At 37.4% G+C, this 27,962-nt stretch overlaps 7 protein-coding genes and 1 pseudogene across 11 annotated transcripts in view; 4 read left to right on the top strand and 4 right to left on the bottom strand.

Moving 5' to 3' along the window:
- The first annotated feature begins 67 nt into the window (after nt 1-67).
- On the top strand, nt 68-996 carry LOC106415232 (photosystem I subunit O). The gene is made up of 3 exons (XM_013855879.3): nt 68-321; nt 412-484; nt 571-996. Exons 1-3 carry the CDS (start codon nt 234-236, stop codon nt 845-847), a joined length of 438 nt encoding a protein of 145 aa, XP_013711333.1. The 5' UTR covers nt 68-233; the 3' UTR covers nt 848-996.
- Nucleotides 997-1,021: 25 nt separating this feature from the next.
- Nucleotides 1,022-3,438, bottom strand: LOC106415231 (mRNA-decapping enzyme-like protein). The gene is made up of 8 exons (XM_048757887.1): nt 3,145-3,438; nt 3,018-3,058; nt 2,890-2,939; nt 2,582-2,726; nt 2,272-2,328; nt 2,001-2,115; nt 1,342-1,803; nt 1,022-1,274 (listed from the first exon to the last, which is right to left on the bottom strand). Exons 1-8 carry the CDS (start codon nt 3,304-3,306, stop codon nt 1,218-1,220), a joined length of 1,089 nt encoding a protein of 362 aa, XP_048613844.1. The 5' UTR covers nt 3,307-3,438; the 3' UTR covers nt 1,022-1,217.
- Nucleotides 3,439-3,646: 208 nt separating this feature from the next.
- Nucleotides 3,647-5,040, bottom strand: LOC106415736 (annotated as a pseudogene).
- A 60-nt stretch (nt 5,041-5,100) lies between these two features.
- On the top strand, nt 5,101-8,010 carry LOC106415734 (transmembrane 9 superfamily member 5). Of its 2 annotated transcripts, none has more exons than XM_013856500.3 (8): nt 5,101-5,305; nt 5,458-5,604; nt 5,780-5,820; nt 5,967-6,558; nt 6,627-6,755; nt 6,850-7,006; nt 7,084-7,571; nt 7,637-8,010. In XM_013856500.3, the coding sequence occupies exons 2-8, from the start codon at nt 5,474-5,476 to the stop codon at nt 7,851-7,853; spliced, it is 1,755 nt and encodes a 584-aa protein (XP_013711954.1). In that variant the 5' UTR covers nt 5,101-5,305; nt 5,458-5,473; the 3' UTR covers nt 7,854-8,010. The 2 variants fall into 2 exon arrangements, with proteins under 2 accessions (XP_013711954.1, XP_013711953.1); XM_013856499.3 differs by having other exon boundaries at nt 5,102-5,305; nt 6,624-6,755.
- Nucleotides 8,011-8,048: 38 nt separating this feature from the next.
- On the bottom strand, nt 8,049-10,023 carry LOC106415735 (rho GTPase-activating protein 5-like). The gene is made up of 4 exons (XM_013856501.3): nt 9,586-10,023; nt 9,138-9,378; nt 8,832-9,062; nt 8,049-8,608 (listed from the first exon to the last, which is right to left on the bottom strand). Exons 1-4 carry the CDS (start codon nt 9,708-9,710, stop codon nt 8,150-8,152), a joined length of 1,056 nt encoding a protein of 351 aa, XP_013711955.1. The 5' UTR covers nt 9,711-10,023; the 3' UTR covers nt 8,049-8,149.
- A 3,728-nt stretch (nt 10,024-13,751) lies between these two features.
- LOC106346343 (transcription factor TGA9-like) lies at nt 13,752-19,463 on the top strand. Of its 3 annotated transcripts, none has more exons than XM_013785641.3 (13): nt 13,752-13,910; nt 14,104-14,263; nt 14,713-14,807; nt 15,331-15,401; nt 15,764-15,985; nt 16,593-16,631; nt 16,811-16,870; nt 17,146-17,223; nt 17,323-17,371; nt 17,487-17,758; nt 17,899-18,120; nt 18,900-19,042; nt 19,141-19,463. In XM_013785641.3, exons 2-13 carry the CDS (start codon nt 14,178-14,180, stop codon nt 19,226-19,228), a joined length of 1,425 nt encoding a protein of 474 aa, XP_013641095.2. In that variant the 5' UTR covers nt 13,752-13,910; nt 14,104-14,177; the 3' UTR covers nt 19,229-19,463. The 3 variants fall into 3 exon arrangements, with proteins under 3 accessions (XP_013641095.2, XP_013641093.2, XP_022576305.2); XM_013785639.3 differs by having other exon boundaries at nt 15,319-15,401; XM_022720584.2 differs by lacking the exons at nt 13,752-13,910; nt 14,104-14,263; nt 14,713-14,807; nt 15,331-15,401 and adding an exon at nt 15,573-15,669.
- A 299-nt stretch (nt 19,464-19,762) lies between these two features.
- Nucleotides 19,763-27,962, top strand: part of LOC106415516 (U-box domain-containing protein 4) — a 29,784-nt gene continuing 21,584 nt past the window's right edge. Inside the window, exons 1-2 of one of the 2 annotated variants that reach the window (XM_048757888.1) lie at nt 19,981-20,967; nt 21,045-21,086. In XM_048757888.1, coding sequence (XP_048613845.1) covers nt 19,981-20,949 — 969 coding nt within the window. In that variant the 3' untranslated portion in view covers nt 20,950-20,967; nt 21,045-21,086. Of the gene's footprint in view, nt 20,968-21,044; nt 21,087-27,962 lie in introns of those variants that run through there. The other variant, XM_048757889.1, reaches the window with a different exon arrangement.
- On the bottom strand, nt 19,884-21,547 carry LOC106413829. Its single transcript, XM_013854569.3, has 2 exons — nt 21,445-21,547; nt 19,884-21,369 (listed from the first exon to the last, which is right to left on the bottom strand). Exons 1-2 carry the CDS (start codon nt 21,523-21,525, stop codon nt 21,052-21,054), a joined length of 399 nt encoding a protein of 132 aa, XP_013710023.2. The 5' UTR covers nt 21,526-21,547; the 3' UTR covers nt 19,884-21,051.

Below are 27,962 nucleotides of genomic sequence, written 5' to 3'. Positions count from 1 at the left end.
ATCACATATTAAAAAGACAAATTTAGAGAAGCTTTTTTTTTATTAAAGACACTTAATCTACCTTATCCAAGAACCCACAATATCTAAGAAAATAGTGAGGTGTCACAAAGCTATTGATTGTAACACATCCTTGTAATCTCTTCCTACGTCCACAAAATCAAAATCTTTTTTCTTGTTTTTGTGTCTGTATTTACAAAGAAGATAGGTTTGGAAGAAAGAAACGCAGAAGAAAAATGGCAGCAACATTTGCAACACCATCGACGGTGGTAGGTCTCGGAGGATCATCTGTTTCTCCTATCAACACCAAAGCCCTCTCTTCATGTACTCTTTTTCTTTCTTTTGATCATCTGTATGATTGAACTAAAACATTATAATATACATTGATTTGTAATTTTCTGGTTATGTTTTTAGCCTTTCTAAAGCCAACAACAAGAGCAAAGAACCCTCTGAGAGTCGCCGGAGCATCCGGAGGAAGATTCACTTGGTGGGTTACTCTTTGACTTGTTCTATAAGATATCATTAGGGTATATTCTCTTAACAAAAGTTATATATGTGTGCCAAATAAAAAAGCTTTGAGAGCAACTGGTTGAGGAGAGATTTGAACGTGGTGGGGTTTGGACTGATCGGATGGTTAGCTCCCTCTAGTATTCCGGCGATAAATGGGAAGAGCCTGACGGGTCTCTTCTTCGAGAGCATAGGAACTGAGCTCGCTCACTTCCCAACTCCTCCAGCTCTCACATCACAGTTCTGGTTGTGGTTGGTTACATGGCACTTAGGCCTCTTCATCTGCCTCACCTTCGGACAAATCGGATTTAAGGGCAGGACCGAGGATTACTTCCAGAAATAAATCATTCCTCTTGTTCCATTTGTACCATATCTTTCTTTGTGCTATATTTTGATGTTTCATTCAGTGTCGACAAGTGTTTCTTAATGATCTTGATTATAAGATTGTCGAAGCTTGGTGATATGATTGGATAAACTCATCAATATTTCAAACTCTAAATGCGTAAAGATTTGCGAAAACAATCAAAACGTACTTGTAACATCGTATGTACGAAAATATCTTTAAAGTTTAACAGAAAGACGTTCATTCAAGTTTGAAGAGAGGGGGAGAATAACACTTGGCTAGAAGAATGGTCGAAAGTAGAACAAAACTACGTTTTAACTACATATCTTACATCAAAACCCCCACCCGTAGACAACGACCCCGCTCAGCTTCACGGTTGATGTGCATTTTGTAAAGCTCGGGTCACCATGTCGATGAATTCATTCTCCTGTCAAAAGCAACACGTTAGGTTTGCGCAGCAGCTCAAGTCAACAGAATGCTGTAAAAGAACTAACCTGGACCAGGGACAAAAGGGCTTCTTTGACTTTGTCTCTATTGATAACCGGGCCACTGTGTGCAGGAGCGAGTGATGCTGGTGGAGTTGGTGGTGGGAAAGGCTGGAGCATCGGAGTACCATATGGGCGCTGCTGATGAGTCGCATTAGTAGTGGGCATAGATGAACCAGGAATGAGGTGTGGTTGTGCCATCATCCGTGGGGGGCCAAAGAACGAGGACGGCGTCACCAGATCCGTGTGAACATTGGACTTATTGCTGATAAGATCAGGATTGTTGTCAAAGAGAGGCATCATAGGAGAGGAGGATTGCAGAGGCGGTGGTGATAATATTTGTGGAGGTGCAGCTGTCGCTGCAGGAGGGGCAAGGGTGGGTTGGTGAGGTTGCAGTGGAATTGCTGATGGTTGTTGGTACGGTGGTCCACTTGTCTGTCCACTTGAAGTGTTCCCAAGAGCCATCGCTGACTGTAGTCAAGCCAACAACAATATTAAATACAGTCTTATACTAAGAAAAACAACGGCTTGTGCCCCAGAACCAAACTAGACCGATTACTAAGTTAAAGATAATTCAAGAATCTAAAACTGATAGAAAGCCTCCTACCGTTATATCATGATGATGAAGGTAAAAATGTGAGTGTGTATCAAAAGTTTTAAAGACTTACGCTGAAGAAGTTGACAAAAGCAGGATCGTTAGGGGCATCCCTAGCAGTTGAAGATGGTTCAAGAGGACCATCCATAACTGCCATTGTAGGCACAGCTTCCAATTCCTCAAACTCACTGCAGTACATGGAAAATTTTAACTCAATTTAACATATTATAAAGATACAATCTGAAAAAGTGATGTAGATTATCGAGGCTCTGCCTCAGATAAGACGTGTCCTAAAAAAACAACTAATGACCCAATGTCTAAATCTAAACATGAAGATCTTTCACCTTTTCGGAGAAGACGTATTTGGCTTCTGGTTTGCCTTGGAATAAGCGCTAAGTAATCTGTCGTGCCAAGGAACCATTAGGAGAAGATTACAACGAATTATGGAAATAAATATATAGAATACTGAGCATCTTCTTCATGAAAGCAATATGTTTGCCAACAAGAATACGTCAGACGATAACTGAATTAAAGTTTGATAGCGATATTATTCATGATCAAACACTTGATAACTACGTGTATTTATAGATCTACTTTTATTCTCTAGATTGTCCAATCACAAGGTTATGATATGCAGTGGTAAACTATACTCACCTGTCGAAAAGACGAGCAACCTCCTCACACTCGCGTTTATTGTAGAACCAAATGCCATTAACTTCTTGAGATGCATTACGGTAAAGCAAATATGGACCTTGCACTTCATACTCAAAATCACCCAGGAGATCCTCCACCAGATTATCTGCCCACACAATACACTCATGATTACTAATAGTGACTCCATAATCAAAAAAAAAATATCAACCAATTTTACTGAGGATCTAAACCTTCCCTAATCCTAATCCCTTGGTAAATGTCACGAGATCACTACTTGTGCTACCACATCATCAATCAAAAGCAAATACCTGTGTTGCGACGATTCATCACGATAAACTGAAATCGAGGTTGTTTATTTCTGGAAATGATCCATCAGAGTGTTAATAAGATTGAAGTTTAACATAGATAACATCACACATAGTTGAAGATTAATTACCTTTTGACAACAAACAAAGATCCTTCAACATCCTTCCGACTCTGATTGATAAAAAAAAAAAAACAGAAAACAGATCAGCTGGTAGCAACGGGAAACGTTTCATACGAAATGATTGATTGCAACTCACCCATTGACTGATCTCGATGTTGAATTCATAGAAGGTGACGTGAGCGGCTGTGATGAGGATTTCCTCGATGAAAGGATCGAGTCGCTGGAGCACTGTGAGATTGAGGAGCCGCGTACTGTTCTGATCCATATTTGGTGGGATCAGCTTCCCGTTCTGAGACATCTTTTCCAAATCGGGGAATAGATGTTCGATCTGGTTTAGCTCTAATCGGAAGAAACCCTAGGGAGGGATTCTTGATTTACGCAAGCGGGGGCGAGAGCTATTGGATGGAACTCACGAGATCACTTTCGCTTGGGAAAAGAAAGGATATGGGTGTTTGGTAATAGTTCAAGGCCTTTTTCATTGGGCTTGGGCTCTAGTTAGTATGGGCCCAGACGCGATCTCCATCAGGGTAAAATTTTTGATAAATTAATTGGGATGTCCTAAAAATTTTAAAATCTATATTTTTCTGAAAAAAAAAAAGATTTTTGTAAAGTTTAAAACATATAAAGAAGCATAGCTGGAGGGATATGTTATGCTTTGGCATATAGTTTTTTTAGTTTAGAAAATTCTTTGTTTGTTGAATATTCATGAACAAATAATATAAGCTACGTACAAAACAAAGTCACCCCAACACACTTCTTACTATGTCTGAAATTTAAAAACAGAAGTGCAGGTGTATCTAGCCACCATTGAAGCAGCAGCGAGAGCTCAGAATATTCTTTGAGGTGGTCCCATTGTGCTCTTGAGGTACAAACACCTCACCTACAAAGTTATCAGGACGCAGCAGATAGAACAAGTTAAGATAATGAAGAAAAGGAACAGTATAAAAGAAAATGAAAAAAGTGGAGATTCAATACATACATTTTGCCAGTTCTTCTTCAAGAGAGAGACGAGGAAGTTGACACTCATCTGAACATTCTGAAAAATCTGCTTCTCCTCCATGGAGAGGTTACCAACAGCAACACCCATGCACAAAACCTTCTTCAGCTGAAACTTGACTGTAGCCTTAGTTTCATTCACCTTCCCCTCCAGCGACTCCTGGTGGCTAACAAGCGTCGGGAACTTGCCTGCCTTGTTGAGACCAGGACCAAGAAGACGTGGAATCTGCTTAATGACGGATTCAGAGGCCAAGAAGGCGTGGTACTTCTTGGCAAGCTTTTTGACGAGCTTCTTGTTCTTGTTGAGCTTTTTGAGAGACTCCACATCCATGTAGTCCAGTCCAGCCCCATCTTCTCAGCCTCCTCGACGTGCTGGGCGTCTCCGAGCATGCAGATCTTCATCTTAGGACGGGGAATGTGAGGTAATTTGACAGAGCCGCTGAAACGCTTGTCCTTTTGAGGGTCATAGTTCTTGAGACCAATCTGGAGCTCGAGAGTCTCAACGAAGTTGCGTTTCTTATCTTCGGATTTGCCTCTGATTACAGTTATGGCTTCTTTGACGGCCTCACTCTGAAGCTTACTGTAACACAAATATTGAATCAACAAACAAACAGAGACACAAGTAACCAGTGTCTCAACTTATCTAAATACACCTAGGTAATTTCTAGGCCATTCACATGCTAATTAAACCTATTAATCAAACGCATCCTATCTGATTGTTCAACCATCCAAAATTGCATATAGGAAGAAGGAGAGTTAAATTCAAACAACTGTGAATGTAAGAGATGTAGTCAGGTACCTCATTTTGTGCTTGTCTCAAAGATCTGATCCTACAAACAAACAATAGACAAATGAAGTAATGAAAAATGTGAAACAGAATAGCTCGAGAAAACAAGTATCATAAACCTAAACGAAGAAGATTAAAGCTACAAGCGACGCAGATCGGTACCTGAATGATGATGAGACGGAAGAAACCCTGGCGCGCCGTCGTTTGAGATGCGAAGATTTTATACCAGGAAAATCGATACCTAAAAACAATTGGGTCTTTAATAAGATAAAAGAAAAGCCCAAATCGCAAGCAAACTAAACCGAATGTCTATTAATCTGATGACCAGAACTAAACCGAACTGTTCTGTAACCTTCTTCTCGACCGGGTTGAAGTTCATCGAAGATGTTTCACCGTCTTGGCCCTTGAGGGGGAGTTTCTGATCATGGTCTAGTCTAAGCCACTTCGGTCAGCTAAGGCCCGCATGAACGAGGGCCGAGGGGTAGACTATTATTGTTTCTAGCTTCTGCTTCAGGTTTGACTTTGTTCTCCAACGACGTCGTTTCCTAGTTATATCTGTTCTGTATGGTTTTGCTTCAGCTGATGTCAGATTAGAAGATGTCTGTTGTTAAATAGAAGATGAACTCATCTTGCACATATTCTCATTCGTTACTTTCGCGAAATCAGCTCAAGAGTGCCAATCATGGCGCAGTTTCTGCTACAAGCTCTGCTCGCATTGACCTTCTGGATCGGATCAGGCTCGTCTACCCGATACAATGCCGGCGACCATGTCCCTTTGTTCGTCAACAAAGTGGGCCCTCTCCACAATCCAAGGTGCCCTTTCTTAAATCTCTTTGTGTGTCAGGTTTTTAGATTCCAAATGAGTTAGTAGCCTGAGAGAGGAAGAGATCTTTTTGTTTAGATTGAATTGTGTATAGAAGCTATAGATCCAAGCTAGAGAATGTGTTTTGACTTAAAACTCCTTTCTCTGGTTTTTCTTTGTTTGCAGTGAGACCTATCAATACTATGATTTGCCCTTCTGTCGTCCAGGTCAGGTTTCTCAATCATCAGTTTAGTTCAACATTTGAATTTAAACATGATAAAGTTTATGCCTTTCTCTGCTCTTCTGTGGCTTCATTACATGTGTATGTGTGACTCCTGAGGTTTGATTCAAGATTGTTTTACATTTTTGGTAGAGCCTGTGATTGAGAAACAGGAAACTCTTGGGGAAGTTCTCAATGGTGACCGATTCATGAGCTCTTTATATGACCTGAAATTTAAGGAGGACAAAACTGATTCCGTATTGTGCCACAAGAGATTAACCTCCAGTGAGGTCGCCAGGTTCAGAGACACTATTGCTCAAGATTTCTACTTTCAAATGTATTACGACGATCTCCCCTTGTGGGGGTTTGTTGGGAAAGTAGAGAGAGATTATTCTGTTCATGGTGGGGAGGAGAATGCTAAGTATTATTTATTCAGTCACTTGAGCTTTAATGTTCTCTACAACGCAGACGAAGTTATTGGAATCCAAAGTCTTAGCGTTCCGAGTTACCTGATTGACATATCAGAGAACGCTGAGGTTGATGTTCAGTTCACATACTCGATTTCTTGGAATTTAAGTTCAGAACGGTCTGAGACGAGAATGGATAAGTACTCTCAGGCGTCGTTTCATCCTATCAGCAAGAAGATTCAGTATTTCTCGTTTCTTAACTCGATAAGCGTTGTTGTTTTGGTTGTTGGACTTCTTTCTCTGCTCTTCATGCGCCATCTCAAGAATGAACTGAGAAGGTGACAAGACTATTCTTGTTTTTGTGTAGTTTAGTTCAAATTTAATCATTTGGAGTTAATTTCAGTAGCTCAAACGGAGATGAAGAAGAAAAAAGGGAAGTGGGTTGGAAACTAATACAAAGTGATGTGTTTAGATGTCCTCGCAACATCTCCTTGCTCTGTGCCTTCTTAGGAACTGGTGCTCAAATGCTAATCTTGTGAGTTTCAGTTATCTATAATCCTGTTATCACACTTTGTTGCATACAACTGGTCTTCTTAATATTGTTCCATGTCTCTCTGACTTGTTTACAGGATCATTGCTCTATTTGCATTGGCCTTCACCGGTTTTCTATACCCATACAACCGCGGAACGTTGCTCACTTCTCTTGTCATCGTGTACACTCTAACATCAGTAGTGGCTGGTTACACATCTGCTTCTTTCCATAGCCATTTCGAGGGAACCAAACAGGTGAATTGACTTTTCAAGTGCCTTCTATTATTGTTGGCATAACCTTAAACATCTGAGCATTGTTGCCTTTTTTGCAGAGAAGGAGTGTTCGTCTCGCGGGGATCCTCTACACGGTTCCTTTCTTCATAACAGTTTCAGTCCTCAACACTGTGGCAATAACATACGGAGCAACTGCTGCACTCCCTTTTGGCACAATAGTCATCATCATACTCATCTACACTCTTTTGAATATCCCATTTCTCATGTTGGGAGGAGTTTTAGGTAACCGTTTCGGATTATCAGAGTTCCAACCTCCTTCCGCTATTAAAAGAAACCCCAGAGAGATTCCAACACAGAACTGGTATCGGAGAAAGCTGTACCAGATGTTTCTTGGCGGCCTTGTACCTTTCAGTGCAGTTGCCCTTGAGTGGCACCAACTCTACGCAACCTTGTGGGGATTCAAAATATACACCTCCCCTGGGATAATGCTTTTCTCGTTCATTGTGCTCATCTTGTTGAGTGCGAGTGTTGGTGTTATCTTGACTTACATTCAGCTATCCGGTGAGGATCATGAGTGGTGGTGGAGGTATGTGTTCTTTTACTGAACTGCATTCTTTTCCTTTCAGGATCATCATTTGATTTTGTGTGCAGATCGTTCTTGTGCGGAGGATTCGCGGCGATGTTCATGTATGGATATGGAGTATTGTTCTATCTGAGGTCTGACATGACTGGCTTTCTGCAGTTAAGCTTCTACTTGGGATACACTGCTTTGTTCTGTTATGCTCTCTTCTTGGTTCTTGGAACCATAAGTTTCTTGGCTTCTTGGATGTTTATTCGCCACATCTACCGTTCTGTCAAGCTCGAATAACAGCCAAGAACCAAGGGGCAAGAGGTCCTGTTCTCTTCGCCAAGTTACTCATCTTTGTATTTGTTTAGATTATCTGATAAACTAAGTTAGCAACTGTATCTTTTTTGATATGACCACATGTTTCTACTAAGGAATGAAAGTGATGTTTCTTGCTTTAGTTTATGCTTTTCATCCCATAGAGTTAGTCTCATATCATACCACCATTCAACAACAAACTAACATTACTTAGAAGTTACATAATGCAATAATAAGATAAAAGAAATCCAAACACAAATACTTAAAAGAAAACATCAACTTCACTTGCTTCCTATGTGGTCTGGGTTGCAAATGAGTGGCTGCACAACTCCATCAGCTCCCTTTGAATCAGATGTAATGGATCCATCACACGCACTCTTCATGCTCTCCGACTTGTGGTCATCAGCAACCACTCTTATTATCTGCAATGCTTCTTCCTCAATTATGTACACGCCATCTCCATCTTGCTCCTCTTCTTCTTCTTCATTTTCTACTTCCTTCTCGCCACCTTCGGCTTCACTGCCTACTTCCTCAATTATGTACACTCCATCTCCTTCTTCCTCCTCTTCATCTTCTTCTTCATTGTCTACTTCCTTCTCGCCATATTCGGCTTCATTGCTAGATCTTGTATGAACTTGGGGAGAAGTGACTTCCCTTTCTCTCAGGGCTTTCTCTGTGAGGCACTTCAGCAGCTTCATCACTTGAACCGCATACATCAATGCAGTTAACGGGTCTTTCATCTACACACAAGAGCCAACACATTTCACAATACAAAAACAACTACTTAAACTCCAAGTTATCTTAACAAAGGAACCTCAAAAGTAGCAGAATCATGCTAGGCTATATAACAACCAAATAGCTCTCTAGACAGTGTGCTTTGAGACTTATAACAGAGGCTTTTGTTGAAATATCATCTGTGCATTCTAGTGTTGATCATAAAATCACTACAATAAAGAAACTGACCTGAGACATGTTAGGGGCAAAGACTAAAGCAAGATTACGAGAGTTCATCTTGTTAACATTCTCAAACTGAACAACATCAGCCATGAGATTGATGGCCCAGTTGAGAAGAGACGCTTCTGTCTGAGGTAATAGCCTCACAACCTTGATGAAATCCTCGTCTGACTCACATTGCAGTACTTGCTCAGATGACAGAGGATCTAGCACTCCTCTAGGCAGCTCTCTGAACCAAGCCTGAACACACACACACAAATCATCATCAACAAGTTCAAAGTTCCATTTAGATTTTAAGGGAAAAGAAGAAGAAACCTTAATAAGTCCAGCTAGACAATGGACATCGATCCCATCAGGTATCATCCCTTTATTAAGCTGCTCCCTGACATACTCTTCCTCGCTGTTCTCTCCTGTTATTCTGAATATTCCTTCTACCTGCAATCCTCCTTGATCATATAGCCTGCTCTGCAGTAGCAAGAGTATTACAGGAACACAGTTCCCTCTTGAATCATATGATAACTGCATTGATTCTGTTGATACTCCAAACACTGTTGCACTGTCACAACAAAACAAACATGACATGAATTTTTTTTTTTAATGAATGGAAAATTTATTCATTCATTAAATAAAATCTTCTAAAATGTCAAATTTATTTATACATTCATCTTTTTTTCTAAATGAAAATTTTAAGTCCATATTTTCATTTTTTGAGTCCCTATTTTCATTAAAAGCCAATAAAACAAAAGAGAGAAGTTTCAAGAACCTTGCACTGGGAGCTTTCTTGGGGACATCAGGCTCAAACTCAGAAGGAAGGCCAAGGAAGCCGTTGAAACGATCAAAGGTCACGTGAGCCACGTGTTGTACATCTGTTGGACCACCAATGTCCATGGCTCTCCACTCGTTTACTTTCTCCTCCGCCGTCGTGGGGAAACAACGAGACAGCTCCAGGACGACACGACCCACCGATAATAACCACCAAAGTTGGGGGTTTGCGGTGCCTTCTCACTCTCTCTGTCTCTCCTCGCAAGAAGGTTTGGGACTAAGGAAGGGTCATGGCCGGCAGATGATTGAGAAAAGATTTTTAAGATGGGAGGGAGGTAACACGTTACAAAAGTTATGTTGCGGAGATTGAGTGGTGATGAAGGAACAGGTTAGGAGGAAAGGTGTAACGTGGGAATCACTACGTTGTGTTCTGTTTCCTAAGTCTTTATAGCATCTGTCTCAAAACAATAAATAAAAGGCGATAAAACAATTAGAGTGGGTCTTACGCTCCCCAAGTGTTTGGTGATCTATATCTATTTCTTTTAGTTAAACGCGTATTAATCAAAATGAATGAGAAATCTGACCATAATAATTTGTCTCTTTTGACACTACTTGGCTTAACATAGTTAAAAGTTAAAACTCTCAATGTATTTTGATTTGAAAACGTAAAGAAGAAAAATGAAAAACAAAACTCTTACATAGCCACTGGTTCAAACGCATCGGTTACGGTTCCAAGCGTTATTAAGTGTTTTGCGGTTCCAAGCGTTATTAAGTGTTTTGTACGACTGACATAACATTTGGAAATTATTGCGTTTGAGGAATATTTGTGACTCGTTGATTATGAGATATTGCAGCGGTTTAATAATAAATTACCAATATTAACATATTATAACATTATGAAAATATAAAAACATATTATTGTGTAAAATATAATGATTATTAATATAATATGATTTATAATAATATTATGTTTATTTATGATATTTTTTGTGAATTTAAATTAATATATAAAATGTGCATATATATATTTATAATATATATTTTAAAATTTTTAAAAAAAAATTTTTAAAAAAATTATATTTATTTATCCATCCGCAACCGGTCACAACTGCAAACACTTGTTGTAACCAGCTTTTGATTTAAAAAGGTTTAGAACAGTTTAAAACGATTTGTATGAATTTGTATGATTATTTCAAAATGCTGTCAACCGATACCAGCCGCAAAAGCTGAGTTTGCTAATCAGACTTATTTAAACAGTGCTGCCACCAACTTCGTCACAATATTTTTCTACCATTTTGTATCGATTTTGTAGCTCTTTTTGTACCTTTGCATAAATCTGAGCCCAACTCTCAATAGTGCTGGGCCTCAACCAAATTAAATAAAAGTGAGCCCAAACAGTTTTGGATCAAAATTTGAAGATTAACTACAAAAAGCACTTGGGCCGTTACTCTACATAATGTTGAGCCTCATCTAAACCCAACAAAAAGTAGCCCAAACAGTATTTGAAAAAGAAACTGAAGATCAACTACAAGAAATAGAATGCTAAGTTGCTAACACTGCCCACCAAAAAAGAAACCGGCCTCTAAACCTTTGTTAATACTGCACTGAGGCCTTAAACACTAGTTTACTGGGTCAGGTTTGATTACGCTGTTATTGAGTTAGAAATGTTTGCTACCTTCGTAAACACTTTTTTTCTATGGAGTTTATATTAAAGTCTCAAAATATAGTATTGGAAAAGTGAATATAAACTTTTTTCTATGACTCTTATGGAAACATGTCATATTTTATTATACTAATGATTTCCAAGTATGTATACACTATTGAATGAGAGAACTTCATATTCGAATTAGTAGACTAGATTATATACCGTCGGAAAAAAATATTGTCGTCAACCACCAAATGTATACGCAAAAAATTCAACAATATGCATTATCTAGGCGAGATTGTGATATTGGGCTGATGAGTTTGATAATCTAAACACTATCTCAATAGACAAACTAATGTTGACTTTAGGTAATCTAAATCTAAACTTCGTTGAGGGATTACATTATGACACAAATTAAAGAAGAAAGCAATGACAGATTTAGATTTGCGAAAGCTCATTGACTGCTGTTTACGAATCAAAGGAAACATGTAACCATTTCTAATAGAGGAAAGGAATCTGAAATGTGGCATTGAGATTTAGGTGATGACAGACAGGGGGAGTGGATGTTGACCCATCAACAAAATTAAGGATAATACTAAACAAATCCAATTAAAATAACACTTGATAATTGAGCTGTTTATAATTGTCGATATTTTCATATGTTTATTTACGATTAATGCAAGATGGCCGATTAGTGTTATCTTATTGGTCGTCTACATAATTGTCATTATAATATAATGTGTATAATTTGGTTGAACTGGTAGAAGCGAAATAGTTTACTCAACTTAAATAAGGTAGGTTAACCGATTAGAGGAAGCTGTTCGATATTGAAGTTTACAAAACTATAGTATGTTGTAAAGAAAGTAAGAACTACGCTTTGAGGAAATGATCACGTATATAATATCACTCTCTGCTATATATATATATCAAAACAAGAAGACTATACACGTAGTCATATAATTATATTCATGTTATGGTTATCCCCCTCCGCATCCCAAAGGTCATTTAACAAAAAGAGCTACGATTTGGATACAGGAACGCACTCGATTCTGTTATTTAGATAAACATGTCAACAAACATTCCTTATGACACAATATTACATTGTCTTCTCATATGCAAATACATGTTTAAAATGTTCTTGTTGTTACTAAATATATGCAAAGTTTAACATTATATGATCTCTCATGTTGTATTATAATCACGTAACAACATCATTAGATCATCCGAATAAAATAACCTAGATAATCTAGCTGGGGGCGTTGTATTCATCTAATCATTTAGAGAAGCAGAGTAGCTACTAGACTAAAATTATATATCCATATATATCATATTCAAAACATAAAGATGCTATTATTTTTTGACAAAGCATGTTGTACTTTTCATGCCCGTTCAAAGATTCTTGATAATATGCGAGAATTTTTTGTTTTTTTAGGGTGGAGGGTGGGGAGGGTTAGAACAACTCACAAACTACTTTGAAATGAGAACTTCATGAAACATGCTGCAAGGATATTAAAAGAAACGTTTTTTTTTTTACAAATGTATACTCCTTTCACTTATACAAAAACGTAGTTATGTATATAAATGCATCTACGTGAATATGAGCGATAGAAAAGATGATAGATTATATAAAAAACTATGTGCTTGAACAAGCCCAAAAAAGAGACTTGATGAAAAGGAGCCAATAAACACAAACAGGCGGTTGCAAAGAGGGAGAGATTGTGGACTAGGAGTCAGTGATTCTAGTGGGTTCCTCCTCTTTTTCTGCTCTTTTATTTTAATCTTATTTACTAAAATACAAATCATCATTTAATTTTCTTCTCGATCCCCTTTTCTAGTGTTTTTCATTACAAACCACCTCAATTAGATTTTATGTTCGGTCCAATTAATCTTGTATCCAATCTTCCTACTATCTTCTACACTGGTTAAAGCTCTTTTTCAACAAGGATAAATGTCATTTAACTCTTATAATTTATGTATTAACTTTTTTTTTCTTTATTTATGTATTCACTTATTTGACTTATTTATACAGTTTCTATATGTATGGGATGTATATAGATTGGCTTTCTGATCAAACACCGCAAATTACTAGGCTTTGACCCTTGACAGCAATAAAGTTGGTCAAGTAAATAGTTTTCAAGTTTTGTTGTACAAATTTTTCAAACTCAAGTATTAGTCAGAAAAAGTAGCTATACACACACAATACAAAAATATAGCCGGGAGGAAAGTCTGTGAAGGACAAGATCTTCGTATTTACCTTTAAAATATAAATATAGTATTTTGTTTTTTTTTTTAAGTTAAGCAAGTGAACTTTGTGTTCAATTACTGTGGAAATAGATAGAGAAAGGTGGTGAAAAGGAGAGACGGATGAATCACAAAGGTTTCTTCACATACAAGTAGAGAGAGAAAGAGTAATAATGATAATTTAATTGATTACCAAAAATAAAATACTAATAATTAGTAATGTTTATTTATCATTTCCCTGTCTAGACTATATATAGACGCCCACATATTTATATATTTGTATATATGTATCTCTGAAAGAGAAAAGATTGGACCGGACCCTCTTTGTTTTTCTGTTCAGCCATAAAAGAAGCTTTTGACGAGAAAGTTTCCATTCTACTTTCTCTCTCTCCTCTTTTCTTCTCAAACACCTCAAAGCAAATAGAAAACCTCACAAAAAGGTAATAAATTAAACACATAATATCTATCTTACTTTCATGTTCATCATCAACTAGCGTTCCTTTTTCATATTCCAATCATTTGTAATCTTTGGATCAAGAATTAATTAACACTTGCAATCTCTCTCTCCTAAGCTCAAAGTTTCTATTATTGAACCATTCTCTCAACTTTTCAAGACTAACTAATGTTTTACAGAAACGAGAGACTTGAGAAGGAGACAGAAGTAGAAGAGAAGATCAAGAAAGAGGAAGATATCACCAACCAGGAAGATGGCTACAAATCATAACCATAGTCATCATCTTTCTTATTCACTTCTTCATGGCCTCAGCAACAATCCTCCACCTCCTGGATTCATGTAACAAAACCTCCCCTAATTCTTTTCTTTTTTTCTTCTTTTATTTACATATGTATGCATACATAAAGCTCATTTTTCTTATTTTCATAGTTAAACATAAAAGGTCATATTTTCTTAATAATATTCAATATTAATTATATAACTAGTTCTGAATTTACCTATGGCTGGGTTGTTTTATCCTCAAATTGTCATATTCTTAGTAGTAAGAGAATAAATGGTCAACGCATGAACTTAAAAATGGACTATATATATAACATGCGGAATAGGTTACATGTGTAGTAATTGTAATTCTGGTGTAAACATTTTATCATAGGCGATCGTTTAGGAATAAGGTTATAATAATTTAACTGTTCTTTAAAATATTATATAAATAATAATTTGTTGCTAATTTTAGTTCTGAATATTCTTTCTGTAGTGCTAATTGAATAATGAATTATTAAATGAAACAGTAACCAAGATGGATCCTCCAGCTTCGACTTCGGAGAGCTAGAAGAAGCAATCGTTCTGCAAGGTGTTAAGTATAGGAACGACGAAACTAAGCCACGTAAGCCCCTCCTCTCTCAAATCTTTGCATGACGTGAGCGTTCCTTAACAAACTCCAATAAAGTTTTCTAAATTTACATAAAAAACGAAACTGGAAAAAGAAAAATAATGATATAGCTGAGAGAGAGAGAGAGTCTGAACAAGTCTTTAGATAGGTTTGTGTTTTGGTGATGATACGGAGGCAAAAGAGAGCCTTGGATGGCGTGACTTCTTTATTTATTTCTCTTCTCGTTTTTTTTTTCTTTTTAAAATAAAAAATAAAATAAAATTCTTTTACCAACTCTCTAACCTCCTCTATATCATATACACGCAATATATTTATGCTGACAAGTATTCGTAATTAAATTTGGTAAGCGTGTCATGTTATATATAGATCCACGTGATAAATGATGTGTTTAATTCTTAGCAGTAGATTACAGCAAACGCACACATGCACATACTTAATACCATATACTTGATTAAGAGCATATGTTAAATGTAAATGCGTAAATGTAATGATGGTAAACTTGCAGCTTTATTTGCAGGAGGAGGAGGAGCTACGACTCTGGAGATGTTCCCTTCATGGCCAATCAGAACTCACCAAACTCTTCCTACTGTACCCTTTCTTCTTCTTTGACCCTTTCTTCTTGTTTTCTTCTCCTTTTTCGGTATTTCAAAACAAAAAATTATATTCATTCTCTTTTATATTTACATTTTACTCTCTTTTATATACATGTTTCAGCTTACTTGTTCCTCTTACTATCTATTATTTTTGCCTCAAAACTGAAAACGATTTTTAAATTGTTAATTACTCTTCTCTCCTGACTTTATAAAACTGGAAGCAATTTGAATCATACCCATTTGTCAATTTATATACGCTTAAGGTCAAATCCTCCTTAATATTAATCATGTCTTTTCTGACTTTTTATTAATTATGGAGTTTATCATAAGTACGTTTATGTTGAATATGTATTGCAGGAGGAGAGTTCCAAGTCAGAAGGAGAAAGCACCGATTCAGGATCAGCAAATTTCTCAGGCAAAGCAGAAAGTCAACAGCCGGAGTCTCCGATGAGTAACAAACAGAATCATCAACTCATGCTTCAGCATCAACGTAATAACAACATGGGAAACTCAACTTCAACATCTGGACTTCCCTCTACTTCTCGAACTCCAGCTCCTCCAAAAGCTTCTGAGGATAAGGTACTCATCATCATCATCACTTTTAATAATTTCAAATTTTGGAAAGAGATATATGCATGTCGACTCATGTAACATGCATGATGTGGTGTACATGATATATTGATATGTGTATATATGATTCTCTCTCTACATGTCATACTAGATATATGCATGCACATGCATTTCATATTTGTGTATGTCCTATCAAATCTTCCAATAAAACAAAAACCAAACACAGATCCCTAAAAGGAAACGGATCAGACGAGATTCAGTTTTTGACCTCTCTCACTTCTATGAAAAAAGACAAATTTTTATATACAAATAAATAAACAAACCCCAAAGTGAAATAAAGCAGAATCTTCCTTAGTGTTATTTTCTTTTTAGTTTTCCTTTATGTAAGGATTAAACAATATCCTCTTTTTTTCTTTCTTTTTTTTCATCCATTATTATATAACTAGTTATATATGTTGCACATATTTTCTAATTTATTTCATAAACTAATATATGCTGCTTTTGATTAGCTACATATAAATGTTTATCACATGAGTCAACTTAACTTAATTCATTTCTGTTTATATTTTTCCACTGAATTTATTTCTATTTCCATCTTTGTTCTCTGACATTGCAGAGGAAGGCTACGACTTCAGGCAAACTTCTTGATGCTAAGGTACTTTAACGTTTATCATCATTAATTCATACCCGTTTATTCGTCTCCCCCGAGGAGACATATGTGTATTGTATATACATATACTTTCAAGTGACCTTTTATATTTGGGTTCATATTTTCCCCGAATTAGCTAAGTTAACCTCTTGTTTTAAAATGTGCTTAAAATGGGATTATCTCAGACATTGAGGCGTTTGGCCCAAAATAGAGAAGCTGCTCGCAAAAGCCGTCTTAGGAAAAAGGTAACCATTACAAATCCCTATCTTTTCACATCCCACTAATATTATTATCATTTATTCAAAATATTTATATTTTTCCTATATATTCATTTGTTGTCAAATAATAGTGTTACACATATTTACAATGGATACTGTTAGTCCTCATCAGCTAGTACCTTAGTATATATATATAATACAACAGGAATATAGTATAGAACATTTCTTAATCGAGCTAGTAATGTTGAGTTATATTATGATATACGTAAATAACAAATGCATAAAATTTATGGTTTGTGCAGGCTTACGTGCAACAGCTAGAATCAAGTAGGATAAAACTTTCCCAGTTAGAGCAAGAACTTCAGCGAGCTCGATCTCAGGTTTCACATGAAAATTAAATTATTTATAAACTTATACTAGTATAACCTTGTTATGCTAATTAATTTATTTACCATATCTTATTATTTATGTCGATATAGGGGATGTTTATTGGTGGCTGTGGCCCACCTGGACCTAACATCACTTCCGGTACAGAAACCTAAAACACCATTTGCAGTATTTTATTTTATTAAAATATTGATTGGACCCAACAACATTATATATATGTGCAATTAATGACTATTAACATATTGTACGTACGTAGGAGCTGCAATCTTTGACATGGAATATGGGAGGTGGCTTGAGGAAGATAACCGTCACATGTCGGAGATTCGAACCGGTCTTCAGGCTCACTTATCTGACAATGATTTAAGGTTGATCGTTGACGGTTACATAGCTCACTTTGATGAGGTTTTGCGATTAAAAGCTGTGGCTGCTAAAGCTGACGTTTTCCACCTCATCATCGGTACATGGATGTCCCCTGCCGAACGCTGTTTTATCTGGATGGCCGGTTTCCGTCCATCTGACCTCATCAAGGTTCGTCTTCTTTTCATATCGCTCACATTAATGTAACACTAATACATAACAATAAACTAATATAAGATAGAAACATATCTTGAGAAACTATATAAGTCATAACTAAAGGAGAGATGGACTTAATGTGGTTTTTTTTAAAGATATTGGTGTCGCAAATGGATCTATTGACGGAGCAACAACTGATGGGAATATATAGCCTACAACACTCATCGCAACAAGCGGAGGAGGCTCTCTCGCAAGGCCTCGAGCAACTTCAGCAATCTCTTATCGATACTCTCGCCGCCTCTCCCGTCATGGACGGTATGCAACAAATGGCTGTCGCTCTCGGAAAAATCTCAAATCTCGAAGGCTTTATCCGCCAGGTTCTATTTTCTAACCTACATATATATTTATTTTTACTTCATTTGCGTTTATACTTACATTCTAAATTATTATGAACATGTAAGAAAATACCAACATATTGGTATTCTTTGAACATATTTGAGAAGTAAAAACTGCAAACGGAACTAACAGATTAAATATATATAAACATAATTTGAAGATATAAAAATATTTATGTTTATTAAATAGAAAGGTATACCCAAATATTTTGCATACATGTATGTACAAACATATGGGCTGGCTAAGTTTGTCTAATTAAAATTTGATCAGATGTTGCTTTCACGTATTGTCTTTTTGTAGATGATGTCCAATTGGCCATGTCTTTTAAATTCCATTTCCTTGCCGCTTTTTCCCTCTATCATATAATAATATATGTTTCTTTAGTCTTAATTTTTTTTTTTTTTTTTTTTTTGTAAACTAATCTTAAATTTAATTATTCCAAGAGCCAAATTTCTTTCACCTACTTTTTTATATACAGTACTAAATTAGCTGAAGAAAAAGCAAAGAGAATATGTCAAAAGTATTATACATCTCTTTCAAAGTTTTGTTTTGAACTCAACAGATTTTTTTTCATCATTTGGATCGAATTATTTATTTTCTCATTAATCTGTTTACAAGCTATTGACTTTCGTAATATACCCATTAGGCAGTAGGTGTGCCGTTGTTATCTTCTTTATAATTATACCAAAAAATTAAAGAGTCTTAGAATGTTAATTAAATAAACTGTGATAGCTAATTGACATTGTTAATTCAATTGAAGGCTGATAACTTGAGGCAGCAGACTGTTCATCAGCTGCGTCGGATTTTGACGGTTCGACAAGCTGCGCGTTGTTTTCTAGTCATCGGGGAATACTATGGACGGCTCAGAGCTCTTAGCTCTCTTTGGTTGTCTCGACCACGAGAGTAAGTCTCACTTTATAGTAGTTCATATATTCTTCATTTTTTACATCATATATTTATAAAATAATCATTAACTTTTGGCTATTATTAATGTGAAATAGGACGCTGATAAGTGATGAAACATCTTGCCAAACGACGACGGACTTGCAGATGGTTCAGTCATCGCGGAACCATTTCTCCAATTTCTAAATCGAAATGGAATCTTTATGACTAAATGGGGCCAAGTTCCTTTGTCTTAGCTTCACTCTTCGCCCACTCTGTTTCCTTTATGTTGTACTAGACATGTTAGGATCTTCCTTCACCTCCTTTTTATGAAACTTTAGTCTTATGATATGAAATTAACGTACCACGTAAATCAAACCAACTTATGTGCCAAAGGAAAATGAGTAAAAAGAAAAACATCTCGATGCTTTCGACACATTCATTTTCTGACGACGAGAGTGCACTTGGCTCGTTTATTTTACAATGGACACAGTGAATATCTTTCTTCCGTAAAAATCAGCGAGTACTTCTTACATTTACCACAAACGACGTACAGACAGAGTTGATGATACTTGATAGGGCGAAATCTAAAAACGACAAAAAAACACACTTGATAATGAGACCCATAAGATTAGCAGGCTGTGTATGGGCCAGACACTTCATCGGCTCAAAACAATAAACATCGTAACGAAAGCCCAATCTAGGCCTTAATAAACCCATATGATCTACAAACAAATGACAGAAACATAGATGTCGTGTAAGAGAAAAAGTACATCCCCCTGGATAAGTACAACATTCCATTTACACTTGTAAACAAACAACTTTCCACTAATGAGACGACTCTTTCGTTCTTTGTTAATACTATTCCAACTAACTTGTTAATTAATGCAAAGTGACTTTGTTCAACAAAAGTCAAACCAGGTTTTGTAAGGAGATACAGAGAGATTGATAGCATCGCCATGGAAACAGCAAAGCGCAGAACGATAGAAACCATCGTCTCCAAGCTCAGCTCCGTCTCCGAGCAGACCAGAGCCGCCGCTCTAGCCGAGCTCAGGCTCATCTCCAAACAAGACCCCGAAAGCCGTCCCATCATCGCCGACGCCGGAGCCATCCCCTACCTCGCCGAGACTCTATACTCCTCCTCCCCCTCCTCCCAGGAAAACGCCGCCGCGACCCTCCTCAACCTCTCCATCACCTCCCGCGAACCCCTCATGTCCTCTCGCGGCCTGCTCGACGCGCTCTCCCACGCGCTCCGCCACCACGACACCACCACCTCCCCCGCCGCGGTCCAGTCCTCCGCCGCCGCGATCTACAGCCTATTGATCGCGGAGGAGTCTTACCGCCCCGTCGTCGGATCGAAACGAGACATCATCTTCTCTCTCATCCACGTCATCAGGTACCAAGACTCGCACCCGAGATCGATCAAAGACGCGCTGAAGGCGCTCTTCGCCGTCGCTCTCTGCCCGGCGAACAGATCAACGATGATCTCCCTCGGCGCGATCCCGGCTCTCTTCTCCCTCATCGTGAAGGACTCGCGGTGCGGGATCGTGGAGGACGCGACGGCGGTTATGGCGCAGGTCGCCGGGTGCGAGGAGAGCGAGGAAGGGATGAGGAGAGTCTCCGGAGCCAGCGTGCTGGCGGATCTGCTGGATCCGTGCACCGGCTCGAGCCTTCGGATCAAGGAGAACGCGGTCAGCGCGCTTTTGAATTTAGCGAGGTGCGGCGGGGACGAAGCGCGTTCGGAAGTTGCGTCTGCGGTTGCGTCTGGTGCGGATGAAGGAGCTATGGAAGGGATCGTGTACGTTGCTGAGAGCGGGAGTAATAAAGGAAGGAAGAAGGCGGTTGATCTGTTGAGGCTCGTTTCAAACGATTCACGACGTTTCGATCGTCTGATCAGTGATAATGATAATAATCCGAGTAGTATCTGATCATCTGCTTATCATTTTGTACAACTTTTGCTAATCCATTTACTTCATTCAAAACACACAGTTTATATACATTAATGTTAATGTCATTGTCGCAGTTTTGAATCAAGAATCAAGAACTGGTTTGTACATTTTGTGTTCTTCACCGAGCAATAGAGAGCGTAGAATCGCGTCGCAAGTGCCGTCGTAGTGGACGATGAGATGTCCGCCTTGAGGGATCTCGTGGTAGTTGATCAAAGGCTGCTTCTGGAGAATGCATCTTTGAAGTTGAAACGGGACGACTTTGTCTTCCTTCCCATGCCAGATGTGGACAGAGCTTTCTTCAGTGATGTTTAGATCCGCTGGTTCGAAGTTCCATTGCCCGAAACAAGCCACAAAATCGTCTCTTAGCGTATCGAAAACATTTCTTTCGCGTAGCTTATCCTATAAGGTAGAGAGAGAGAGAGATATTAGAATCGTCACTATGAGATTGCAAGAAAACTAGGGATTGAGTGTGACCTTGGTAAGCATGGGAAAGCCGGTGGTACGCTTGAGAACCTCCACGTCATGGCTGTTGAAGTAGACTGGATAATAGAACATAGGACAAAGTTTTACTCAAAACATTTTAACTCCAAATGAACACACCATTATCAACACGACATGTAACATTATTATATACATTATATAGATTTTTTTTTTTTGATCAAATACATTATATAGATTAGAAAGAGTATTTCTCATGGCCTTCTTCTTCAAGAAAGTAAAGCATATTTAGAATAATGAGATGGTATACCGTAATGTGGAAGTTAATTTAATTATACAGAGTTTTGCCTAAAATAATTCATTTAAAGTGAGAAAACACAGCATATGAACTATTCTCCCTCACAAATCGATAAATGGTGCAATCTCTCCACCGAATTATCGATTTACAAAATATATGTTGCCAAAAGAAATTAGATCGTGTTATAAAATAACTTATGATTTTTTAGTATCAGAAATTTAAATAAGAGTAAAAATTTATACCCGTAGGAGAAGATAACACTGATAACAAGAGAAGATTTCTTATTAGAAGGAGAAAGAACTGTGTATTACAAAAGATCGAAACGATCGTTTATATAGAAATGAAAAAGTGAAGTTATTGTGCATGCATAGTGACAGTGGGCTCCACAACGTTTATAATGTCAAAAGTTTCGGCCATAAATATTGACGTTTGATTCTTTTTACGTTTATAACACTCCCCCTTGGAGACCAGTGTCACTATCGCTTCTTGCTTAACGTCTATGTTGCCTCGTTAAAAACCTTTCTAGGAAAACCCAATGGGAAAAACCATAGTAAGGTAAAAAGAGTACAACTACGTAAGCTTCCCCTCGAGTGAGCAGTCATAGATCCTTCTGATGACGCATTCCAATGTTACGAACATGTTTTCTGAATACCGAAGTCGGAAGTGATTTTGTGAAGAGGTCAGCTGCATTGTCGCATGATTGGACATATCTTACTTCAATCTCTTTCTTCTTCACAAGCTCTTGAGTGTATGAGAAGAACTTCAGATGAATATGCTTCGTTCTATCGCCTTTGATATATCCGTCCTTTGTTTGAGCAACACATGCTGCATTATCTTCATATAAAATAGTTGGTTCTATATTTTCGTCAATTCCACTGCTTGAACAGATGTGTCGGCTTATTGATCTTAGCCATACACATTCTCTACTTGCTTCATGGAGTGCAATGATCTCAGCATGATTTGAAGAAGTAGCCACAAGCGTTTGTTTCTGAGAACGCCAAGATATAGCAGTGCCTCCGATCGTAAAAACGTATCCTGTTTGCGATCGGGCTTTGTGTGGATCTGAAAGATATCCTGCATCTGCAAAACCAACCATTTGACCTTTTGAACTTTTAGGATAAAACAAGCCTAAATCAATGGTCCCTTGGAGATAACGAAAAACATGCTTAATCCCATTCCAATGTCTTCGAGTTGGGGATGAGCTGAATCTTGCCAAAAGATTCACAGCAAATGATATATCAGGCCGTGTACAATTTGCAAGGTACTTCAGTGCTCCAATTGCACTTAGATATGGTACTTCCGGACCAAGTATCTCTTCTTTCTCCTCAGGTGGTCGAAATAGATCACTTTCAATATTAAGTGATCTAACAACCATTGGGGTGCTAAGAGGAGTTGATTTATCCATGTTAAATCGTTTCAACACTCTTTTAGTGTATGTGGATTGATGCACAAATATACCATTTTGTGAATGTTCTATTTGTAGGCCAAGACAATACTGTGTCTGTCCAAGATCTTTCATCTCAAATTCTCCCTTGAGATAGTCTGATGCCTTTTGTATTTCATTTTGAGTTCCGATAATGTTAAGATCATCAACATATACCGCGATTATTACAAATCCGGATATTGTTTTCTTGATGAAAACACATGGGCATATAGGATCACTCACATATCCTTCTTTTATTAGATGATCACTGAGACGATTATACCACATACGTCCAGATTGCTTTAACCCATATAATGATCTTTGCAATTTTATTGCACATAACTCTTTAGGTTTGGAACTTAATGCTTCTGGCATTTTAAATCCATCAGGAACTTTCATGTAGATATCAGTATCTAATGATCCATATAGATAAGCTGTAACAACATCCATGAGACGCATCTCTAGATTTTTATCAGCTGCTAGACTCATCAGGAATCTAAATGTGATGACATCCATAACTGGAGAATACGTTTCTTCGTAATCGATTCCAGGTCTTTGAGAAAAACCTTGAGCCACTAGACGAGCTTTGTATCTCGTAATCTCATTTTTCTCATTTCGCTTTCGAACGAAAAACCATTTGTACCCAACTGGTCTCACATCTGCAGGTGTGAGCACAATAGATCCAAATACTTTTCGTTTATTAAGCGAATCAAGTTCAGATTGTATTGCATTTTTCCATTGTTCCCAATCTTGTCTCTTTTGACATTCATAGACAGATTTTGGTTCTGGATTATCGATTTCTTCATTTATTTCACTTGACACAATATATGAGAAAGCATCATCAAGGTCATTTTGTTCATTTCTATTCCATATCCTTTTATTATGGATGTAATTAATAGAAATCTCATGATTATCTTTCGATTCATGATGCTCTGATTCATGATGCTCTGATTCATCAGAATCCTTATCATTTATTTCTTCCAAAATATTTTCTCCTATTTTGGGTGCATCATATATTTCAGTTTTCTTCTGTTTCCTAGGATTCTTATCCTTAGAACCAACAGGTCTACCACGCTTCAGGCGTGTTTTTGGCTCTCGTGTGTCATCCTCCTTTTCTTGTTCATTTGACATTTTGATACGAGCAGGAGCATTTGCAGCTGGTATATGAGATTTAGTTACCGTCTTGGTATCTACAAATGCATCAGGTAGCTGGTTAGCTATACTCTGTAAATGCATAATTCGTCGAACTTCTAGTTCTGACTCTTTAGTGGGAGGATCAAGATATAACAATGATGGTACACTCCATTTTATATCACTTCCAACATTTTTGTTTTCTCCCCCTAGAACTGGGAATACATTTTCGTCAAAATGACAATCAGCAAAACGTGCTGTAAAGACGTCACCAGTCTGTGGTTCTAGGTATCTTGTAATTGATGGGGAATCAAAACCAACATATATTCCAATCTTCTTTGTGGTCCCATATTTGTACGTTGTGGTGGTGCTACAGGCACATATACCGCACAACCAAAGATTCTAAAGTGGGAAATGTTTGGTTCTCGACCAAACGCTAACTGTAGTGGGGAATACTTATGGTATGCACTCGGTCTGATCCGAATGAGTGCTTCTGCATGCAAAATGGCATGTCCCCATACAGAGGTTGGAAGTTTTGATCTCATGATCAATGGTCTTGCAATCAATTGCAGATGCTTAATTAAAGATTCAGCCAAACCATTTTGCGTATGAACATGAACAACTGAATGTTCAACTTCAATTCTCATTCCCATACAATAGTCATTGAATGCTTGGGATGTGAATTCACCAGCGTTGTCTAGTCTAACTCTTTTAATAGTATAATCAGGAAACTGTGCTCGCAGTTTGATTATCTGAGTTAGAAATCTCGCAAATGCCACATTTCGAGATGATAATAGACAAACGTGTGACCATCTACTGGATGCGTCAATTAATACCATAAAATAATGGAATGGTCCACAAGGTGGGTGTATAGGTCCACATATATCGCCTTGAATTCTTTCAAGGAACTTTGGTGATTCTTTATCGATTTTGGTTGGCGATGGCCTTACGATTAATTTTCCTAGAGAACATGCAACACATGTCATTTTATTCCCTTGAGAAATCTCCTGGATTTTCAGTGGATGACCATGTGAACTTTCTATGATTTTACGCATCATTGTAGTTCCTGGGTGGCCAAGGCGATTATGCCATAACGTGAACTATTCTGGGTTCCGTTCTACTACAAGATTTGATTCGATCTCATCGATATAAGTATGATGTAACCCCGAAGGAAGCTCTGGAAACTTTTCCAATATGTGTTTTCTGCCACATTTCTCAGAAGTTACATACATGTATTTCTTTCCATCCTCGGTTGCAGACTGAGTATCATATCCGCGAAGATATATGTCTTTGAAACTCAACAAATTCCTTTTAGAACTTGGAGAATATAGAGCATTATTTATGGAAAATTTTGTTCCATTTGGCAACGTAAAGTTTGCTTTACCAGTTCCTTCAATCATGTCTGCAGGACCTGATATTGTATTGATGACAATTCTTGTCGGTTTTATATCAGAGAAATATCTCTTTTGTCTCAAAATAGTGTGCGTCGTTCCACTATCTGGTATGCATATTTCACAAATCCGTTTCTTAGATTTTGCTCCATTAGCATACTGATCCATTTCTGAAATTGTCATAAATATAAAAGGAAACATAAAATTCATTCATATAAGGAAAAACACAATAATTATACATTAAGGAGATGTTAAAACATCATTATTTGTTTAAAACAGGAAATGTAATAATTATACATGACAATATTGAAAACTATTCAATAGTCTTATTATAAGCATTTCGGCTCTCTTCAGGAGTAATCTAGTCCAGCTCATTAGCGAAGTCGGAGGCATCGAGGTACGATGTCCCTTCAAAATTTTCAGTGAGGTTCACTTCTTTAGCTTTGTCTTTCGTGGACTCTTGATATAACTTACAGAGATGTGAAGGAGTACGACAGGTACGGGACCAATGTCCTTTACAACCACATCTGTAACACACTGTCTCACGCTTCTGGGTGGTATCCTCTTGAGTTTCTTTACCCTTGGAAACTTGCCCGGGTCTAACCCACTTGTTAGATCCCCTCCATTTGGGATTGTAAGTTTTTCCACGTTTGTTGTTGAAACGGCGGCCATGACCTCGATTGGCCTGGTTTCTCCTTTCCGAATTTTCTATCGCCGTAGCATTCACTTCAGGGAATGCTTTGGCTCCCGTAGGTCAGGAATTGTGGTTTTTGATCAAGAGCTCATTGTTCTTTTCAGCTAACATGAGCGCAACCATCAGTTCAGAAAATCTCGTGTACCCGCCTTTTCTGTAAATTTCGGGCAAGAAGTGAAGCTGTTTGTGGAAAGTGATATATGTTTTATTCATCATTTCTGCCTCAGAGACAGGATTACCACAATACTTCAGGAGTGCAACTATCCTCAGGACAGCGGAATTGTAATCCTCAACCTTTTGAAAATCTTGGAACCTCAGATTTTTCCACTCTTCTAGAGCGTGAGGGAGGTTGATTTGTCTCTGGTTATTGAACATTTCTTTTAAAGTTTGTCACAGTTCAGCTGGGTCCTCGACGTTTGCATAGTCGTGCGTTAGATTTTCATCTAAATGCTTCTTCAGGAAGATTATCGCTTCGGCTATATGTTCGGGTGGTGATTTGTTACCGATTACAATTGTTTCGGTTATCTTTTTCATCACCAGATATGGTTTCACGTTTGTGACCCATCCGACGTAATTTTCGCCAGTTATTTTTAGGGCCGGGAACTGGAGTTTCTCGATGTTTGCCATTTGTATTTCTGAAAACACAAAATAAAATATTTTATTAGAATTTCGTAATTTTAAAACGAACCATTTATATTGATAATACACGCAATTACAAGGAGAAGCGATGTAAAGAAAATTAAACCGATATTCATCTTAAATTCACTCTGAGTAAATTCTCCAACGAATAAACCATAAATAGAAACACAAATAAAAATGGCACATAAAAACAAAAGTGCGCGAATCATCTTTCTTGAAATGAAAAATCGGAGGAGAGCGATTTGAAATTTTTTTTTTTTTTCGAGAGAAGATGAAATGTTTTGGATGATGAAATGGAGTGAAAATGAGTTGTATTTATAGATGAAAATTACTGTTCATGATCGTTGGAGAAAGGGGAAATTTTTGAAAAAATTTCTTTGTGACCGTTGGGGTTAAATCGAGTGTACTAAAAATCAGTCTAAAAATATCGTATTAAACAGTCAATCAAATCTATAAAATTTCATAAAAGTAAAAATTATGGCAATGAAATATTTATGTTATGACAACAAATCATGCGACGGCTCAGCCGATCAATGCAGAATAATAAATAAATTATACGGCGGCTCGGCCGACCAATTAATAACAAACAAGATATAAGGCGGCTCGGCCGACCAATAAATAATAAACAGAATATAAGGCCGCTCGGCCGACCAATAAATAATAAACATAATATAAGACGGCTCGGCCAACCAATAAATAAATTAAATTACTAGTAAATAATATAGGCGGTATTCCGGCCATTATAACATGATATAAATAATAGTAGAGGCGGTATACCGACCATTATAACAGGGTATAAATGATACAAATAAATTTTACCGAATCGCAGAGTGATCGTGCTGATAACGAGTTATAAAATAACTTATGATTTTATAGTATTGAGAAATTTAAATAAGAGTAAAAATTTATACCTGTTGGAGAAGATAAACACTGATAACAAGAGAAGATTTGTTATTAGAAGGAGAAGGAATTGTGTAT

Source organism: Brassica napus, chromosome C5, assembly GCF_020379485.1.
Source record: "Brassica napus cultivar Da-Ae chromosome C5, Da-Ae, whole genome shotgun sequence".
NCBI classification, from domain to species: domain Eukaryota; kingdom Viridiplantae; phylum Streptophyta; class Magnoliopsida; order Brassicales; family Brassicaceae; genus Brassica; species Brassica napus.
This window is presented reverse-complemented; position numbering and strand designations above follow the sequence as displayed.

Excerpts from the sequence above, each read along its gene's own strand:
- LOC106346343 (XM_013785639.3), top strand. The coding sequence starts at position 14,178 with ATGGCTACAAATCATAACCATAGTCATCATCTTTCTTATTCACTTCTT. Across the intron at positions 15,986-16,592 it reads CAAAAGCTTCTGAGGATAAG|AGGAAGGCTACGACTTCAGG; the intron begins GTACTCATCATC and ends CTGACATTGCAG. Across the intron at positions 16,632-16,810 it reads GCAAACTTCTTGATGCTAAG|ACATTGAGGCGTTTGGCCCA; the intron begins GTACTTTAACGT and ends GGATTATCTCAG.
- LOC106415231 (XM_048757887.1), bottom strand. The coding sequence starts at position 3,306 with ATGTCTCAGAACGGGAAGCTGATCCCACCAAATATGGATCAGAACAGT. Across the intron at positions 3,059-3,144 it reads ACATCGAGATCAGTCAATGG|AGTCGGAAGGATGTTGAAGG; the intron begins GTGAGTTGCAAT and ends TTTATCAATCAG. Across the intron at positions 2,329-2,581 it reads GTTGCTCGTCTTTTCGACAG|ATTACTTAGCGCTTATTCCA; the intron begins GTGAGTATAGTT and ends TTGGCACGACAG.
- LOC106413829 (XM_013854569.3), bottom strand. The coding sequence starts at position 21,525 with ATGTTCTATTATCCAGTCTACTTCAACAGCCATGACGTGGAGGTTCTC. Across the intron at positions 21,370-21,444 it reads GCTTTCCCATGCTTACCAAG|GATAAGCTACGCGAAAGAAA; the intron begins GTCACACTCAAT and ends TCTACCTTATAG.
- LOC106415232 (XM_013855879.3), top strand. The coding sequence starts at position 234 with ATGGCAGCAACATTTGCAACACCATCGACGGTGGTAGGTCTCGGAGGA. Across the intron at positions 322-411 it reads CACCAAAGCCCTCTCTTCAT|CCTTTCTAAAGCCAACAACA; the intron begins GTACTCTTTTTC and ends TTATGTTTTTAG. Across the intron at positions 485-570 it reads TCCGGAGGAAGATTCACTTG|CTTTGAGAGCAACTGGTTGA; the intron begins GTGGGTTACTCT and ends CAAATAAAAAAG.
- LOC106415735 (XM_013856501.3), bottom strand. The coding sequence starts at position 9,710 with ATGGACATTGGTGGTCCAACAGATGTACAACACGTGGCTCACGTGACC. Across the intron at positions 9,063-9,137 it reads GTCTAGCTGGACTTATTAAG|GCTTGGTTCAGAGAGCTGCC; the intron begins GTTTCTTCTTCT and ends GTGTGTGTTCAG. Across the intron at positions 8,609-8,831 it reads TTGCCCCTAACATGTCTCAG|ATGAAAGACCCGTTAACTGC; the intron begins GTCAGTTTCTTT and ends TCTTGTGTGTAG.
- LOC106415734 (XM_013856499.3), top strand. The coding sequence starts at position 5,474 with ATGGCGCAGTTTCTGCTACAAGCTCTGCTCGCATTGACCTTCTGGATC. Across the intron at positions 5,821-5,966 it reads TTTGCCCTTCTGTCGTCCAG|AGCCTGTGATTGAGAAACAG; the intron begins GTCAGGTTTCTC and ends CATTTTTGGTAG. Across the intron at positions 6,559-6,623 it reads CTCAAGAATGAACTGAGAAG|TAGCTCAAACGGAGATGAAG; the intron begins GTGACAAGACTA and ends AGTTAATTTCAG.